This window comes from Diabrotica virgifera, chromosome 1 (genome assembly GCF_917563875.1).
Source record: "Diabrotica virgifera virgifera chromosome 1, PGI_DIABVI_V3a".
Classification (NCBI taxonomy): Eukaryota; Metazoa; Arthropoda; class Insecta; order Coleoptera; family Chrysomelidae; genus Diabrotica; species Diabrotica virgifera.
This window is the reverse complement of record NC_065443.1, coordinates 287,618,600-287,638,828: the sequence shown is the minus strand read 5'-3', so window position 1 is coordinate 287,638,828 and position 20,229 is coordinate 287,618,600. Positions and strand designations below refer to the sequence as shown.

Sequence of the window (20,229 nt, the reverse complement as noted above, 5' to 3'; positions counted from 1 at the left end):
CTACTCTGTAATTAAATACAATATTAAAAAAACGACACAAAAAAATACACTTTCTTCAAATGAACTTTTTTATCCGATGCCTAGATTTTGTGTCATTTTGGAACTACTAATGAAATAAAAAATTTTAGTAGTTCCAAAATGACACAAAATCTAGGCATCGGATAAAAAAGTTTATTTGAAGAAAGTGTATTTCTTTGTTCTTCTTAATGGCGGTACAGACTCGTTTTTATAATATTGTATTTAATTACAGAGTAATTTCCACATATTAATATATTTTTCAAATTGGGCTCTGTACCGCCATTCTTTATTATATTACGAATAAGTGTGCCAAATATCTTGAAAAAATATTCAAAATTACAGCCACAATCCTGGAACGCGTTTTTGCTACCTGTTGATCGCTACTGGTTCCTCTTAAATAGTAGAACCTAAAAGAAAACGTCTGAACACTGCCGTCACTTTTGAGTGACACATGCGTCGACAGTGGCGCATCAAACTTTCCAATTATGGAAAGGATAAATAAATTAAAAGGTACCCTCCCTCACTCCCAGAATTCAATTTTTACTTTTTTAAGTTCTATGTGATTAAACAATTAGACTCAGCGTAATTTTAACCCGCCACCGCTTCCCCCTTCCCCCACCATCAAAAACATCATTTTTCGTTTTTATATTTTTTTAGGTGAGATGCAATCAATTTTAAAATAATATTAAAAATTCATAGGCATAGTTGAGGCTTTTACAAAACATTTTTTTATATATCAGTAGGTTGAGTGTACATAACCTCAAAAAAAAATTTAAAATTTTTTTTTTTTTGAAAAAAGGGTGCAACTTATTTTTGGAGGTGGCTGGAGGTCTAAGTTTTCTTCTATTTTGTGTATTTTAGCAAACACTATGTCTTTAAATTTTTTCAGATTTTTCCGTAAGGTTCGCCACCTTCAAAAATCCAAAAAAATGTTTTTTTGGGGTTTCTGGGGATTTTCCCTAGTTTATGGACTTCAAAATAGATCAAATCAATGTTTTTTGTATAGACTATATGTAAATTGCAGTAACTTAGTCCTTTGGAACATACAGTGAGCACGTAAAGGTTGGAATAAATTCATTTTCTCGAAAATGGACGATTTTGGAGAAAAATCCCGAAACAGGTCAATTTTTATTTTTAAATTACGACTTTTTGGCATATATATCATACTAGTGACGTCACCCATCTCGGCGTGATGACGTCATCGATGATTTTTTTAAATGAGAATAGCGGTCGTGCGACAGCTCATTTGAAAGGTAATTCAATTATCTATTCAGTAATATAGACAATAACATAATTATTTATACAGGGTGTCGAAAGAAAATTTTTTTTGAATTAAATTTATTGACATAAAAAGAAGAATATGTGTAATTTATTTAATTCAAAATACATTTTACTGTTCTAAGAAAATAGAAAAAAATGTTTATTTAAAAAAATCATTGCTTTTCGCTTAAATTAAATGCTCAAATTGTCAAGCGGCAGGTGGGTGGCTGCTTTAATATTGAATTTGCAAAAAACGATATTTATTTCTCAAATAAACATTTTTTCCTGTTTTATGATAGCAGTAAAATGTATTTTGAATTAAATAAATTACACAGATTCTTCTTTTTATGCAAATAAATGTAATTCAAAAATTTTTTTTGACATCCTGTATAAATAATTATGTTAATGTTTATATTACGGAATAGAGAATAGAATTACCTTTCAAATGAGCTGTAACACGACCCCTATTCTTATTTAAAAAAATATCATTGATTACGTCATCACGCCGAAATGGGTGACGTCACTAGTATGATATATATGCCAAAAAGTCGTAATTTAAAAATAAAAATCGACCTGTTTCGGGATTTTTTTCCAAAATTGTCCATTCTCGAGAAAATGAATTTATTCCAACCTTTACGTGCTCTCTGTATAAAAATGAAAGAAACACGTTCAACCCCCAAAAAACCCCATAAAAAACAGTTTTTTGGATTTTTTAAGATGGCGAACCATACGAAAAAATCTAAAAAAAAATAAAAGCATAGTGTTTGATAAAATACATAAAATAGAAAAAAATAGACTTCCAGCAACCCCAAAAAAATTTATACGCTTATTTTCAATTTTTTTTTGAGGTTCTGTAGTACAGGGTTATTCACTATATTTTGACCCCCCTGTAAACTGCTTTATTTACAGAATTAGAAAAAAATGTAAAATACAAAAGGTATTCGATTTTTAAATTACGATTTTTTGACATATTATCGTATTAGTGACGTCATCAATTTGGGCGTGATGATGTAATCGACTATTTTTTTAAATGGGAATAGGTGTCAAGTGCTAGCTAATTTGAAAGGGTATTCAATTCGCTATACAGTATTATAAACATTAACACGATTAATTATACAGGGTGTCCAAAAAAAATTTTTTTTAATAAATTAATTGACACAAAAAGAAGAATGTATGTAATTTATTAAATTCAAAATACATTCTACTGCTGTCAGAAAACAGAAATAAATGTTTATTGAACAAATAAATATTACTTTTCACTTAAATTCAATGTTCAAGCTGCCACCCATCTGCCTCTTGGCAGTTTGAACATTGAATTTAAGCAAAAAGCAATGTTTATTTGTGCAATAAACTTTTATTTCTGTTTTCTAACAGCAGTAAAATGTATTTTAAATTAAATAAATTACATACATTTTTCTTTTTGTGTCAATTAATTTAATTAAAAACTTTTTTTGGACACCCTGTATAAATGATTATCTTAATGTTTATATTACTAAATAGAGAATTGAATTACCTTTCAAATGAGCTAGCACACGACCCCTATTCTCATTTAAAAAAATAGTCGATTACGTCATCACGCCCAGATGGATGACGTCACTAGTACGATATATATGTCAAAAAATCATAATTTAAAAATCGAATAAGTTTTTTATTTTACATTTTTTTCTAATCCTGTAAATAAAGCAGTTTACAGGGGAGTCAAAATATAGTGAATAACCCTGTACATTCAACTTACGGATCTATAAAAAATAGACGTGTTTTGTAAAAGCCTCAACTATGCCTATGAATTTTTTGAAATTTTAAAATTGATTTTATCCCGTTCAAAAAAATAAAAACAAAAAATGAAGTTTTTGATGGTGGGGAAGGGGGTGGTGGGTTAAAATTACGCTATGTCTTATTATTTAATCACATAGAACATAAAAAAATGAAAAAATTGAATTCTGGTAGTAAGAGGGTTCTTTTTAATTTATGTATCCCGTCCATAAGTGGAAAATTTGATGCGCCACTGTCGTCGCATGTGTCACTAAAAAGTGACGGCAGTGTTCATACGTTTTCTTTTAGGTTCTACTATTTAAGTTATAGCGTCTTATCGTGCCTAAAATGATTAGCAAATTTTACCTATAGCGGTTCCTAGTCTATAACGCAAAAAATCGTGGCTGAACTTCTATTGCAATCCAAGAGTCTATAAGACTATGGAATGCAATGGTCGAGCTTGGCCAATACCTAAGAAACCAGCTGCGATACCACAAATATGTACAAGTAACTCCTTTGCACAAATTAGGGTAGAAGGGAAAACATCAAATGTTTTTCGCGTAAATTCTGGAATGAGACAGGGAGATCTGCTGTGACCTGTCAACCTGGCATTCGAATATGCCATGGGAAAAATTTATCTGAAAATTAAACCAGTCTTAGCTGCTCGGGGAGCAAAGATCGTTCTCGTCTTTGCCGAGACGTAGGTGCACGATCAATATTAGAAGTTAATGATATCTCGAGCTTTGAAGAAGCTGCACTGATATCGGTCTAAAGTTAAATGAAGACAAATCAAAATACATGGTTATTTCAAAACAAAAACTGCTGCGAATAAGACTAAGTATTAATATAAACGATCATAACTTCGAGGTGGTTAAAGAATTTAAATATCTAGAAGTAACAATCAACAATGTCAAGAGAGTAGAACGAGAATTTGAAATTTGAATACTGGCGGGAAACAGATTTTTCTTTGTAATGCAACATCTAATGAGGTCAAAGCTTCTCTCACGAGGTGTAGAAATCCAGATATACAAAACCATAATACGACCAGTAGTCACGTATGGAAGCAAAACATGGACACTAACAAAAAAAAAGAAGTAAATATATTGCTGGTGTGAGAACGTAAAATGCTTCGAGTAATATATGGGCCTTGAAGAGATAGCGTGACAAACGATTGGAGGCGCAGACACAACAACGAGTTAGGGTCTCTTTTCAGAAAAGGGAAATCTAGTGGGTCACCTATATAACGGCCAATATACTAAGATAGAATATGTAATACCTATTAACGTCAATCGCCTTATAAACAATGCGCTTTGGGAAAGACCAGCTGAGGGAAGATCTGTAGGACGTCCTAGAAAAAGGTAAAAAGATGCAGAGATACTCTAGGGAAAGAGCTAAGAGAAAAGAGCTAAGAGTTAGGCAATGGGAAATACTGGCACAAAACAGAAAGACATGGAAGGCAATAGTAAACTTGGTAAAGACTCATAAAGCCTTGCAATGCCATTGATGACGACGTTCATTAAAAAATAAAGTAAAGTTTGATACTTGAAAGGCATCAAACTTTGCTTTAATGAAGAGCCCATTTTTTATCTAGGCACATTGAAAAAAACAGACAGAGTCATGTCTATACAAAAAGAAGAAGAAGAAGAACCCTGGATGTGTACATGTCTGTCTAGTTATGTCCTATTCAGATCTCTCTTGTGCCCTTCTTCTCCATTGTCTTATATTCATGGTTTTCGGGTAGTTCTCCAAGACATCCAGCCATTTCGTTCTAAGTCTTCCTTTTTTTCGAATTCCTATTGGCTTCCATTGTAATATCGGCTTCCTTTTTTTACCATATTGAAGATTATAAATGATGATGACAAAAAACTTTAATTATTTGATTTTGTTCCAACGGTTTTTTAGCAAGCTAAAAATTTGTTAATAGCTTAACGGTGGCTAGTCGGACACACTTTGATATATGGGAACACTGGAACAGGGGAAGTTTTAATGGTGGAACAGGTTAAAAATTTGGAACGTCAGACTACGAAAACGTCAGATGTATTTTGTCGGACAGAACTTCCAATTGATTTGTTGCCCTTTCATTAAACTCTCATGTAAAAATCAGACCGGTGTTTATCACCAACTGGGCATTTTAATGAGTGGAACACGAAGAACATGTCAAATGGCAGGAATCATGTTGGTTAGTAATAGCAGTCTGATTTTGGCATGAGAGTTTAATGAAAGGGTAACAAATCAATTGGAAGTTCTGTCGGACGAAATACATCTGGCGTTTTCGTAGTCTGACGTTCCAAATTTTTAACCTGTTCCACCATTAAAACTTCCCCTGTTCCAGTGTTCCCATATATTAAAGTGCGTCCGACTAGCCACCGTTAAGCTATTAACAGATTTTCAGCTTGCTATTAATCAACTTTTTTTGATACACGGGATCCAGACCTATAAGAGCTGTTATTGATAACTTTCCAGTTAATTATAAATAGAAAACTCAAGTACCAAATCATCAATAATTTCCCAAAAATTTCCCGTTAATACTGTTTTTTAATTGAGAAAAAATAATTTCTTCTTCCCTTCCACCTTATTTTCCTGTGTATATCCCATTAAAAAATTAGAATCTACAAATAGTTATCAGGCATACATCTACATATGCATGCGATATATCGGTGCGTAAAAAAATCAAAGTAGACCTTTTAAAAAGATGGGAGAGCAAAATACAAAAAGAGCAAAATATGGAGGTGTGAAAATAGATGGTCAATGGAGAAAAAGGAATAATAAGGAACTTGAAGAAATATATAACGACCAAAAATAACGATAGCAATCAAATTACAGAGAATACGATGTTTAGGACACACTGAAAGAATGGGAAAAATGCCGAAAATGGTAATATCACGAAATTCAAGACAAAAAAGAAGAAAGGTAGACCAAGAAAGAGATAGAAGGACAGCGTATATGAAGACAACAAAAAGTAATATCGAGAATTGGAAAGAAAAAGCATTGGACAGAAAACAATGGGAGGAAGTGGTTAAGAAATGTACTTATGGAAAGATTATAAGAAATATTAAATATATTATACCTAACTAAATAGTAATTGTACTGGAACAATAAACTTTTCAGCCTTAGGCCTTCAAGGCCTACTGAGATTTATAAATAAATATTACATTTAATTTTGTCTAAAAAATCGATCAATAACTTTTCCAAAATTCGTTCCAAAAAAATCCAAAAGACCGAGAAAAGCCATTTTTCCTCACTTCACCCCACTTTTCCCATATATAGCACATCTAATATTTTTCAAACAGTTTTTAAACTTTTTCCAACAAATAACCACTGCACATTTTTCTTATTTTCAAATCCTCGGGTATATATCTTGGCGCCACTAATATAGTACTATATAGTACTCAAGCATGGACTCACCTGCAGCGGTACTGCCATCATGGCAGCGTAGTGGTTCCTCTCACTTTCACCACAAACACTGAACACCGCTGTTCTTCGCTTTGCTTTATAACTTTTTCTGCTATAATTCGCGTCCTGGTGTTTGTTTTGTTGATATTAGGGGGATACGTCCTTGAAAAGTTAGCATATTGCACATGGTTTGGGCTCCCAGAGACTTAGTAGTACAAAGAGGTTGTTATAATTAGGATAAAGTAGTGTACATTGCTACAAGATGTTGATAAATATAGTAAATAAAGTTTTCTGTTTTAGCCGTTTGTTTAACTCCTTTTTTAAAGTACATAAGCTTTTATAATTGAGTCAATTTGGAGCTAGGGGGTGATAAAATGTTTGAGTTGGGAAAAACAAAGTCAAAATATACTTTTAGATAATAAATTCTAGCGAATTAATCATATACGGAATTATTTTGAAATAATTTTGTACATTTCAGTTGTTCGTCATTATATGCAGATAGTTATGTCCCTTCGTAACAATCTGCATAATATGCAGAATGGGTTAAGTACTTTGCGAATTTCTTAAAGTAAGTAAAGTAAAAGAAAAACTAGGGAAAACACTTTTATTTTTCTAAAGAAAAACATATTTATTCATCTTAATTTTATACCAGCTCTACTTCAGTGTTTTCTTCACCTTTTAACGGAATCTTCTTCTTCTTGATGTGTCTATCCATGACAAATGTTGGCAATCATCACGGCAATATTCTAACTTTCGAGATTTGATGGTAGTCAGTACCTTTCGGTTCTTCTTATTTCTTCTGAGGACCTCCTAATTTGTGACCAGATTAGTGAACGGGATTTTAAGAATTCTCCGAAATAGCCACTTCTCCGATGCTTCTAACTTTCTGCACATATCTTGGTTTAAGGTCCACAATTCAAGACCATCAAAAAGGGCAAAGAATACGAAGCATCACAGCACGGGCGTAGCCAGGTTTTAGTTTCGGAGGGGGTTCAAAAAAATAAAACGACTAAAACTACATAAAATTACCTTTATATTCATGATAAAAATTTGAAACATGTTAATATCTTAACTTTTCGGGGGGGGGGGGGGGGGTTTGAATCCCCAAAACCCCCCCTGGCTACGCCCGTGCATCATAGCATTCTAACTTTTATGTCAAGAGAGGTAGTGGCCCTTGAAGAAGATTCCCATCCGGTTAAAGGTAAATCTAACTTTTTCCGGTGCGCTCTCTTATCTCTTGATTGTTGGTCCATTCTTCATTTATTGGTCTAAGGTCTACAGGAATTTGGTTGATGTAGATTTGACCATCTGTTATCTTTTTATAATTGAATAATATCTAGGATGTGAATTTTAAATTGTAAAATTCTCTCATCTTCTTTAGTCTCAGCATCCGTTATGGCTTGCAAATTTTACAAGCCTCGGAGGTGTAACCAGAGAATGTTCCCATTGTTTTCAATCTGGTGGGATGTAGAGTAGTATTTTTCATATTGTGTTATGTGCTATTAGATTGAAAACTTAGTTTTTTTGCTAGCAGTTGCCGCTAGGGCATCCCTGCCATTTCGTTCGTTGCAATCCGTGACTGCACGTCGGGGTTTGTCCTGGTTGGGTCAGAGAGAGCAGCATATGTGCCTCATGATGAGAGACTAATAAGTTTCGAAACCGGTAGAGGTGCTTGCTTAATTCTCTGATTGAACTAGAATATAATGCGGCTGTAGTTTCGTGTTGCAACGAAATTGATGGTTATTCATTTTTTTTATTTACATGTTTACTCCGATTGGAGTACGAATGGAACCATTCTCGTTGGAACTTTACCGCGCTGAGCAGATGGGATGTGAAATATAAATTGTAAAATTCCCTTATCTTCTTTATTCTCAGCTCATGCTACTTTTCGATAAAGCCACCTTATGAGAGCTTTCGATATATTGATTCGATTTCTTTGTCGGGCCTGAACCTCCAAAGTTGTGGCCGCTACAACCTATAGCTCTAATGTCTATACCTTGCTTCTGCCCTAGCTTTCTTACATTGTCCATCATCTTTGATACGTAACTTAATTATCCCTATTACAAAGTATGGATGCATGTCCTGCTTTTCGATCTCTTCAAAGGACGTTTTGTCTATAGACACAACCCAGACCTGTTCACTTTCAGAAGCAGTCTTTCCCCAAGCGGTCCATAGAGAGACAAGTACTGAGTTCTCGGATATTAATCCGTAATCGAATCATATCAGTATACGATCTACCTCTAACCTCGTCTTATCTTCTTCCGCAATGTATTTGACATGAAGACTCAGGGTTTCAATTTACTTCCTTGAGCCATAGTATACTGTTAATCTCTCCAGAGAGAGAGAGAGAGAGAGGAAAAAAGTACTCCCTGCTAAGGCTCATAATCCAAGGAAAATCTCGGGAAGGAGAAATGTGGGACATAGGAGGATTTCCTGGTTGCGAAATTTAAGGGAGTGGTACAGGTGCAGTTCATTATAATTATTCAGAGCTGCAGGTAACAAAGTTAAGATTGCTGTGATAGTAGCCAACCTACGATAGGAGACGGTACTGCAAGAAGAAGACTCTCTCCAGAGCAGCCAAAATGTTTGAGAATATTTTATAAAAATAAGTTTGCATGTGTTATACAAGTAGTTTGTTTGTATGATTATCTGTTTTTTATGTAATGGAATTAAAACACCTTGGAATTACAGTATCCACCTACGGAGACCTGAGTACTGAGAATAATTACAGGAAATACGCTGAGAGATTGAAAAAGAAGTGAAGACATTAGAAGAAAATAACTTACAGTTATAAACTAATGGACACTAAATAGAAAAAAGAATGGAGTAACCACATAAGTCGAATGAGGGACACCCATGTGGTCAAAATAGCAAGAGATAAATTACCAATCGGTAGAAGAAGCATCGGCCGACCGAGCAAAAAATGAAGTGATAACCTTCCATAGAGGTATTAATCTGCGAATGAACAAGTAGAATTGCTTACAAGGAGAAAGAAGACGAAGATTATATACTTTTGTTTTTTCGACCAATTCTGCGAATATTTCTGACAAACTGCATAGAGTTCGCCCACTATGCACAATTTTAGTCTAACATTAGGCAGAATAGTGTTCAAAAAACTGCCACTGGATGTTTATATTAATTGTGAAAGCAATATTCGATAATTATTGCTTTTTTCTTTGTTATATTATTTTAAAATTTAATTTTCTTAAATTTTGATTGTTAAATACAGGTTTACTAATATACTGACAATGTAAAACCGTGTAAAACCACATTAGGATGAATGGCTAAATTACCGAAATCGCATTTGTAAAAATATTACTACATTTGGATGTTGAGAGGTGACTCATATTTTTTGCAGAAATTGCTTAAAAATAACTTATATAATAATATTTCAGTTATCCTCCCACTCAAAAATGTCCGGAACATTGTGTAAATAATCAAAATGTCAAAAAATGAAGGAAAAATTCGATTTTTTTCTTCGTTTTTTGGTTAAAACTTTAAAATTATTCATTTCTGAGAAAAGTTGTACGGACATAAAAGTTGCATAATTAAATTTCCTACGATTTAGGATTAGCTATAAATTTTAAAAGTTGTCACCCTTGTTGCAAAATAGCAATAATTGCGAAAAAAACATATAAAAAAACGAGTATTAGCATTTTACTTTTTTCAGCCATTTATGCTACACTTAGGTCCTTAACATTTCACCCAGAAAAACTTTATGATATAATAATACATTGTAATAACAATACTGTAAATTTCATTTAGATCGGTTTAATAAATTTTGCAAAATAAATTTTGCAATCCAGCTTTCGCAAAAAAATTCATTTGTTCAAAATGTTGCAGGACTGAAAATAAATCAGACAGCAAGTTGATTTTTTTTTGCTTATAGAAGAATACTGTACCTTTTATTTGCGATTTGCAAAATTAAAATCGATTAAGTACCGCGGCGTCAGAAATTTTTTTAAATAAACATTAATTTTTGATGCTACGCGCAGGACAGCGGATACTTTTGCTCTGATTGGGCATTCCAATGACCTTTAATAATGATTGATAAATTTTAATTTTTAGTACATTTCGATATAAATAAATAAATTGGTTTATTGCAAAATAAAAACACATACTTCGTCCTTTAAAATTACACTTGTTTTAGCAAAAACTTTCTTTATTCATATATTTTAACTTAGAGAATAAAAGTTTATTATTTTTAAACATATTATGCAATTGTTTAAACAATATTTCACTAACAATAATCAAATTAGTTTGATTATTGTGGAATTAAAATATTAAAATACAACAAAATATAGAGTAAGAAAATAATATATTAGATAAAGATTGGAAGAAATTTTGGTGGAAATCAACTTGTGTGAATCGAACACCGCTGTCCTGCCCGTAGCACCAAAAATTAATGTTTATTTAATAAAATTCCTGACGCCGTGGTAGTTAACTGATTTTAATATTGCTAATTGCAAATGAAAGTTACAGTACTCTTCTATATGAAGAAAAAATTTCAACTTGCCATCTGCTTTATTTTCAGTCCTGCAACATTTTGAAAAAGTGAGTTTTTTTGCTAAAGCTGGATTGCAAAATTTATTTTGCAAAATCTATTAAACCGATCCTAATAAAATTTGCAGTATTGTTTTACTATATCATTAAGTTTTTCTGGGTAAAATATGAACGTCCTAAGTGTAACATAAATGGTTAAAAAACGTAAAATGCAAATATTTGTTTTTTGTGGTTTTTTCGCAATTATTGCTATTTTGCAACAAGTGTGACGATTTTCAAAATTTTTAACCAATCCTATATTATAGAAAATTTAATTGCGCAACTTTTTTTGACATTTTGAATATTTAAACAATGTTCCGGACCTTTTTGAGTGGGAGGATAACTCAATTATTATTATATGAGTTAATTCCAACTAATTTCTCCAAAAAAATATGAGTCACCTCTCAACGTCCATCTCAAAACAGATGCGCCCTGGACTAAAGAGTCAATTTCACAGATTACTCTAATCATAGTCGTTTCTAGTCATAGTATGTAGTAATTGCTTGTATTTATTTTGGTAAAATTTTCTCTGGAAAAGTTATGGTTCATCACAAATTTTCTGTTAATCTTTAGGAACACTTCATTATGTACCTAGTTGTAATTAAACTGAAAAAACAAAATAATGAGCTGGTATAACACAAATGAAATTATGTCTTTGTAATCAAAGTAATGAACGAAAAATGTTTTACTGTTCAACTAAACAAAGTACTAAAAGGAAACTAAGATATTAATCTATAATTTAAAATATGTCTACTAATAAAGTGAATACTGAGTGTACAGCAATTTAAGAATTGGTTAATATCTCGTGCGAACTGGGACATATTGTTCCTTCGTTCTCTAAGTGACTTAATATTTTGTAACAATGCTATTCAAATTCCAGAAATCTCAAAACTGAATTGCTGAATTGTATCTCTAGGACGATGTGGTGCATTGTTATTGTTTTGTTAATTCGTTTAAAGAATAAATGAAAGTCTGGCCTAAAAAGGTCGTTTACACTAATTTAACTAGGTGTTTTACATAATTTAATTGAATCACACTGTTGCAAATAATATAAACAACTGAAGAAATTACAAATATTTTTATTATTATATTTGGTATAATAAATAGGCTACGTTCAGATTTTGGTACCATCTGTGTGCCCATTAATACCCAGTTATAGTGGGAACACATAGAAGTCTCAAACATGTCACGATTTTACATTGTCAATATGAAGTTTATTTGTAGACCTATATACCAAAATAATTTAAGAAAATTAAGTTTTAAAATTTAAGATCTGCATTTCAAAAAATGGCTAAGCTATCCTGACCTCCAGAAGGAGTGTAGTCGGGTCATTTCTTTTAACTCAAGCATAGGTCATTTGCACATTACTGTAATTTGATCGATCCATCTTGTTGGGGATCTTCCTGGTGATCTTCGGTTTTCCACCCTTCATTTATTTTATAATGAGTAGATATTTCCATGTTTTCTGTGTTTGCTCCCAATCAATCAATATTCTTTATTTCATCTGACTTTTACAAGTATTGAAATGCGTCAAATACAATCTATGATCAGTAAAAAATTATAAGTACATAAAAACAAACATATAAAATATACACAAAAACATACAAATTGTTAAAAAGATGCCTGCAAGTATTCCTATAACGAATAGAAAGTGTTTACCAGAAGTAAGTCCTTAACTATTACTTAAATACATAAATATTTGACTCTTTAATAGGTAATTTATTATACAAACCAACGCATATTGGGTAAGGACCCTTGCCCACAACGGTCAAGTGGCCAACAGGGGTCACCAAATAATTTCTGTAACGAAAGTTGTAGCCACTCATTAAGGAAACATCATTTCTGCAAATAAAATTGCATCTATGTGACTTTACATAAACAACACAACTGAAAATATACAGCGAAATTACAGTTAAAATATTTAATTGTTTAAAAACTGGTCTACAGGAATCCAAGCGCCTTCTAAACGTCATGGTACGAATAATTTTTTTTTTTTGAAGAACTAGCACCTCATTAATTTGCGAGCAATTTCCCCAACAAACTAAGCAATATTGTAAAATTGACTGTACATGAGCAAAATAGTAAAGTTTTAAGATATCTAGGGAGACAAAATTCATAATTTGCCATAGAACATAACAGTACACAGACAATCTTCCCACTACATAATCAACGTGAGAGCTCCAAGACAAATTAGAATCCAGGTAAACACCTAACAACTTAGTTGAGTGGCTATTTACCACTGACCCATTGTCAAGTTTTACTAATGGACTCATCTGCATAGTAGAAGGTGAAAAGGTTACCATATTGGTCTTTGCTCCATTTAAGATTAGGGCATTATTTAAACAGTAATGAGTCATACTTTTTACAAGAGAGTTTGCGTTTTGTACTACATGAAAAAAAATGTTGAAATTTAGTGCAACTGTGGTATCGTCAGCAAATTGAGTGACATAACAGCCTGATTGATGTTCCACGTTTTCTACTCGAACGCTTATTGCGCCAGAACAATTATCTAAAGGATTCCGAACCAAACATGTTGAGCTATCGTTTATCAGTTGATTTAAATCATTGACGAAAATCAAAAATAAAAGAGGGCCAATGATACTTCCCTGTGGAACTTCCGAGAGGACACTTTCTTCTGAAGAAAATATTATATTCCCATTCACATTGACCTTAATTTTTTGAAACCTTTTCGACAAAAAGGTGTGGATCCACTTTAACGCAGTTCCTCTACCACCACTATGATAAAAATTTTCCAGCAGTATTGGATGATTTACAGTTTCAAAAGCTCGTGCTAAGTCAAAAAACAAACAGATAACTTTATTACCCTTATCAAAGTTCGATAAAATATGATTGCACAGCGCTAGTAGTGCATCTTGCACACTTATACCTTCACGGAAACCAAATTGACACTTTTCTATAATGTTGTGGTTGTTAATATACGAGAGGAGACGTGTATGAAATGCCTTCTCATATATTTTTGAAAACACAGATAAAAGTAATAGGGCTCGATAGTTATCAAATTTTGATTTGTCACATTTTTTATGTATAGGCACAACTAAAGCAGTATTTAGAATTTGAGGAAAAATCTCTTCCTGAAATGAAAGGTTTACTAGAAATGTTAATTGTTTATATATGTTCTGAGATACATGTGTTAACATAGAATACCGGATCCCATCCAGTTCAGCCGAGGATTTTTAGAGATATCTTTAATTATACTTTTTATTTCTTCATCACCAACAGGATAAAGGAAAAGGGAGTGTCATAACATGTCCAAAGTGTTTTAATTGTTGGAGATGGGCTTTACTGGAGAGTCGTAGGCTAACTTTTAGCTCTCTTAAAATTGAATTATTTGTCCTACGGTTGGTCCAAGGAATTCGTAGCCTTCGTCTCCAAGAGAAGATTTCAGTGGCGTTTATCTTTATTTTTTCCGATTGTCTCAGGGTGCAAGATTCACATCCATAGGTCAGTATTGGGAATATTATGTTCTTGAGAATCCTACGAACAAGTTGGTTGGATAAAGTTTGAAGTTGTTTTGCATCGGATGGGAAAAGTTACGAAAGTCGCCAGGACAGTTAAAAATGGCAAACTTGAGTATTTTGGCCATGTTGTGCAACACCCAGAGAGATATAATTAGGGGTCAACAAGACAAGAATTCTTGTCTTGATAACAATTTCTTGTCTTGTCTTGAAAAAAATCAAGAAATTTTAAAAATCTTGTCTTGACGTTTTCTTGACATCTTATATTTTATCTTGTCTTGACTCAAGAAATTTCAAGATCTTGAAGTTTCTTGATTGCCCAGTCTGGTGATTCCCGGCGATCTTTTTATTGCGTTGCCTGCTACCACAGCCTCCACTACCACTGGCTCCCGACCCCGGGGAGTCCCCGATCTGCATTTATTTCCTGACGAAAGGAAAATTGTTGTGTAAATTTAGAGGACTTAAAAAAAAGATAACAAATTTGATTTAGATCTTACTTACCTATTTAAGAAAGCTGATAATGATAACTTACAATCTTGGAAGTATGAAATTGAAAAATACTTAAATGAGGCTAGGTCAGAAGATTCTGAGAATATACTTGATTGGTGGAGAAGACACGACAATGTCTACCCGTCATTATCGAAAATGCCCAAGGATTTTCTCGGAACGCCAGCAATATCTGTACTTGCGGAAAGGCTATTTTCAAGAGCAGCTTTAACAATAACAAAGCCAAGACATAGGTTAAGGCGTTGACTCCATAAGACGTGTTATCTGCCTTAATTCATTGATTATATTATCAATTCCGATTTAAAAATGTGCTAAAGGACACCGCACACATCTTATGGAAAATATAATGTCACTCAAATGAAATAAAATTTACATGATTTACATGAATAGGTTCGTCTTGAAGTTACACTAATTTCACACCATTGCGCCAACTCTGTATCTTGAATAATAAGAGCGTAAATTGATAAAAATTAATCTAAAACCAAATGGAAATGTACGTGTGTCAAAGAGAGAAAAAAGATTTTCTAATTCGCTTACTCCATAAATCTTTCTGAGGGATTAAGGCAGAGGCTTACTCTTATCTTATCCTATTATTAGATATTGATAATAAAAAAGATATATTTTGGTCAGTTGTACTATCTCTAATCGGCTTAAGCTAATGGTAGGTAGGCTGTTTCAATAGCCGCTAGACTAATATTATTTATGAATGACAGTTTTAAAGACTTCAAAAATGCGACTTCGATGAACTTTAATTACAATTAACGCCCTAATTAACGCAAAATTCAGAGTTGTCGCAATGGTACGAAATTATTGAAATTTCGTGACCAATCTATTCATGTAAATTTTATTTCATTTGAGTGACCTTATATTTTCCATAAGATGTGTGCGGTGTCCTTTGTCTTTTAAAATAAAATCTAGTTTGCAATGTTATTTTCAACGCGTTTAAGTATCATTAATTATTATTTTTAATTTACATTTGTGTATATCGTTTGTTTTGTTAGAATATGTTATGTTACAATAATGATATCTTTTTTACAAATAAATAAGTTTTAGAGATTTCATTATTAGTAAAGATATTTCAAGATTTCTTGTCTTCTTGACAAGAAATCTTGGTATTGACATCAAACTTCTTGTCTTGTCTTGAAATCTAAAATTACTTTTTGTCTTGATCTTGTCTTGAAATCAAGACAAGCTCAAGACAAGATCTTGAAATTTTCAAGAACTTGGCGACCCCTAGATATAATATACTCAGTTTAATAATACAGGACAATACAAGATATGCGAAAGAAGCTGACCAGGTCGAAGAAGAACGTCATGAGTTAGAAACCTCAGAGAATGGTTGAACAGATACTCTGCTTCCCTTTTCCGAGCTGCAGTCAACAAAATTAATATAGCCAATTTTATATCCAACGCTGGATAACCGAGCACGGCACATAGGGAAGATGTTTTCATTTTATTGCCATGTATCTTCAAACTAGTCAAACCAGGCATATAGAAGAAACAGAAAGATGCTTGAAAACAGAAACGTAAGCAAAAAGACAAAAATAAAGATAAAAAACACTGATACGGCCAGTTATTATATACCTACGCGATGGAAACTACCGTAGTGAATAAAAAAGAAGATGAAAACTTAAGAAGACTTAATGAGAGCAATCCTAGGATCTAATATAAAAACCATACCAGAAAGCAAAACAAAAGTACACAAAGATACGGAAAGAGAGTAAGGAAACGAAAATATAGTGATAAATATAAAATCATAACGCTTGGAAGGCAAAGGATACATCATCAGAAAAGCGGCAAACGAGATGATTAAAAAAGTTACAAGAAGAACCCCAATCCCACGAAGAAACCAAGGGAGACCGAGATAAATGGAAAGTTGGCTTATCAGAATCACAAAAAATAGCTCAATATAAAAACATTAGTAATATTTCCTTATTGTATTGATTATATTATCACATTTGATCTCAAAACTTTTGTATTATGTATTACAAAATAAAAATCATATGAATTAAACTCCAAATTATTGTATTCATCAACCGAAGTTTCACACAACCGTATTTGTTATCTAAATATTAAAAAACGAACCAATCCTCATTAAAGTTCTAGTAAAATTTCCTAATTTTTCTTAAAAAACGCATTACTTTATATTTGGAAGTTAATTATATTTGGTTGAAATTATTGGTTATATTTTAGTTGAAATATTCAACGGATGCCTTTCAGGCAATAGTGGCGTGCCCTCTGAGTGGAAAAACTCCATAACTACCCCTATATACAAAAAGGGTGGTAGAAAAAATTGTAAAAATTACAGAGGCATTAGTGTGACCAGCTCAGTTGGAAGACTGTACGGACGAATAATAAAGAAACGGATAGAAAAGGAGTGGCAAGATTCCGAAGAACAAAGTGGATTTAGGGCAGGTAGATCATGCACAGATAACATTTTCTGCATAAGGCAATTACTAGAAAAACGTTCTGCTAGAAATCTAGAAACTCACATGGTATTTGTAGACTTAAAAAAAGCATACGATACCGTTCCCAGAGGAAAAATGTTTGAGGTATTACAACAAACCACTTTAAATAGAAAATACATCCAAACAATAAAAGATCTCTATGCTAATGCAACAACAGCAATTAAAATTGGAACGAAACTTTCAAATACCTTTGAAACTTCGAAAGGCCTTTTGCAGGGATGCTGTCTGTCGCCCACTTTATTTAAAATTTACCTTACACATGTGTTAAAATATTGGACTAGGAAATGCCAAACAATGGGGATACCAGTAGGAGATTCTTATTTGTATACCTTGCTATTTGCTGACGACCAAGTTGTGATTGCTGCTGATAAAGATGACGCCAGTTACATGATTAGAAAATTGAAAGAGGAGTACCAAAAATGGGGTTTGGAAATGAGCATGGAGAAAACTGAATACCTTGTAGTCGGAGGTGATACTGAAGACTTAGAATTAGAAGGGGAATACATAAAATGATGTGATGAATTTAAATATCTAGGTTCAATTTTTGACAAAAACTCCACATGCGATCAAGATATAGAATATCGAATAAGCCAAGGAAGAAAAGCTATAAAACAGCTAAATGGCATTTGGTGGAGTACAGGACTGCAAAATCAGACAAAGAAAAAAATCTACCAAACTATCGTGGAAGGAATTGTCCTGTACAACTCGGAAGTGTGGGAAGTAAAAGACCGACAAAATAAAAGACTTCAAGCTTTAGAAATGGACGCGCTTAGAAGAAGGTGCAGAATATCTAAACTGCAGCATATCCCAAACGAAGAAATAAAAGAAAGAATGGAAGTAGAAAAGGATATTATAGACAGAATAGAACAAAAAAGATTAATATGGTACGGGCATGTCCAGAGAATGGGACCAACAAGATGGCCCAAGAAAATGATCCAGTATGTACCACCCGAGAGAAGAAAAAGAGGCAGACCGAAGAGAACATGGATACAAGATGTAGAGAAAGCAATGAACAGTAGACAACTCAACGAGGAAGATATTCGTGACCGAAAAGCATGGCGAATAGGATGCGGGAAACGGCGAATGCTGTAGAACACCCGATATATATAATTATATTTGGTCCACCGCATTAAATAACTATAATGAGCAGATAATAATCATTTCTATATATGTAACAATCTTATAAATATTCACAGTTACATTTCCATTTCATTATGTAAGAAAAACACACAAGGAAGAATATTTTTGATACAATTCTATTCTAGTATTGTTTCCCAGAAGCAAGGAAATTATTTTATTTAATTGCGTACAATTCTTACAAATTAAGCTGTAGATGGGTACTGTGATATACCGGACACACAAGAAAACTCTACTAAAACGTGTGTTGGAACACAAATCATTATTTGGAAATGAAAACACGTTAAAGAAAATTACAATTACATTTCAATAAAACTACAAATTAGCTCAATGACAATTTAAATGAAATCATTCTTCTCTCTACTTCAGAGCAGAATAACATCCACAGATAATATGAAGGTATCATAATCCCGAGGCCAACTAATGGGTGCACTCAAGGGGATATATTTTCACAAACGTTAGAGAATATAGTCATTAATGACCTGCTTCATGGGTTTAGTAGCAAAGGAAGCTGGATTCAGGGTTTCGCAGGTGACATTGTAATAGTGACTAGGAGAAAATTTCCCAGTATTGTTGCGGTTTAGATGCGATATGCCTTCCTTTACATAGAGAATTGGTATCTGAGAGAGAACCTTTCTGTGAACTCTTCCAAAACTCAATTAGTGACTAAATTAGTAGATTTAATAAGGTTTACAATGGATCTAAAAGTGTCCATGGCACTGGATCAGGAGTCTTTGGTCAAACATGGAAATACAATAAATTTTTCAGCCAAGGTCAGGCTAAAGTTTTTGTTTTGGTGGCATGTATTGATGAAATCCTGGATGGAGCCTCAAAGCAAATAGAATTATTAACATTTATACAGGTATCCGCTCACTTAACCAAAACTGGCGAGGAACTGCCAAGATCTCCTTAGCAACCTGGAAAAAACATTAATAAAATGTTTTCAATATGGGTACCAGGCCATGAAGAGGTGCATGGCAATTAACGAGTAGATTTGTCGGCAAAACAAGGCTCGAGAGGAAACTTTGTAAGCTCAGAATCATAATGTGCCATTATGAAAGAAGCTACAAGAAATGAAATTCAGAAGTGACTGCTAAGGAATCATTAAAATAAATGGGGAGTCACTCAAGGGTAAATCTTGACCAAGGAAATAATCAAGAATATTGACAAAAAACTCGGATAATTTGATGAACCTCAATAAGCGAAAGATTTAAACGGTCACTGAAATGGTGAATGGATATTGTCGTTTAAGAAAACACCCATGCAAAATAGGTAAGACAAGTGAACCATTGTACAGAAAATACGAAATTAAAGAAGATATTGTTATACATATTTAATGCTATTGCAATGTGCATTGGTCAACTGAGGATTGAACTGGAAGATATAGTAAAGCTGCCAATAAGAAAAATATTAGCCCTTGTAGAGGCCACAGTAGTTATTAGAGCTTAATAGAAAAAACAAGCTATGGTACAAAGGTCTTAAGGCCAATTGCCAGATATTAGCGAATCTCGTCTGAACTAAGAATAAGATACTTCTCTCCTAAACCACCAAGCATCCTGAAATTTTCGATTGTTCATTTACTGTATTACCTACACAAAATATCAACTAAAGAAAATAAAGGCCTAAAAATCTCTAAACCATAAAAATGTATAGTAGAACAGAAATGAAATAAAATA

At 33.0% G+C, this 20,229-nt stretch overlaps 1 protein-coding gene across 1 annotated transcript in view; it reads right to left on the bottom strand.

Annotated features, from left to right (window-relative positions):
- LOC114324288 (uncharacterized) overlaps window positions 1–6,506 on the bottom strand; it is a 36,429-nt gene extending 29,923 nt beyond the window's left edge. Inside the window, exon 1 of the mRNA XM_028272092.2 lies at window positions 6,436–6,506. Coding sequence (XP_028127893.2) covers window positions 6,436–6,456 — 21 coding nt within the window. The 5' untranslated portion in view covers window positions 6,457–6,506. The remainder of the gene's footprint in view (window positions 1–6,435) is intronic.
- Window positions 6,507–20,229: the final 13,723 nt, after the last annotated feature.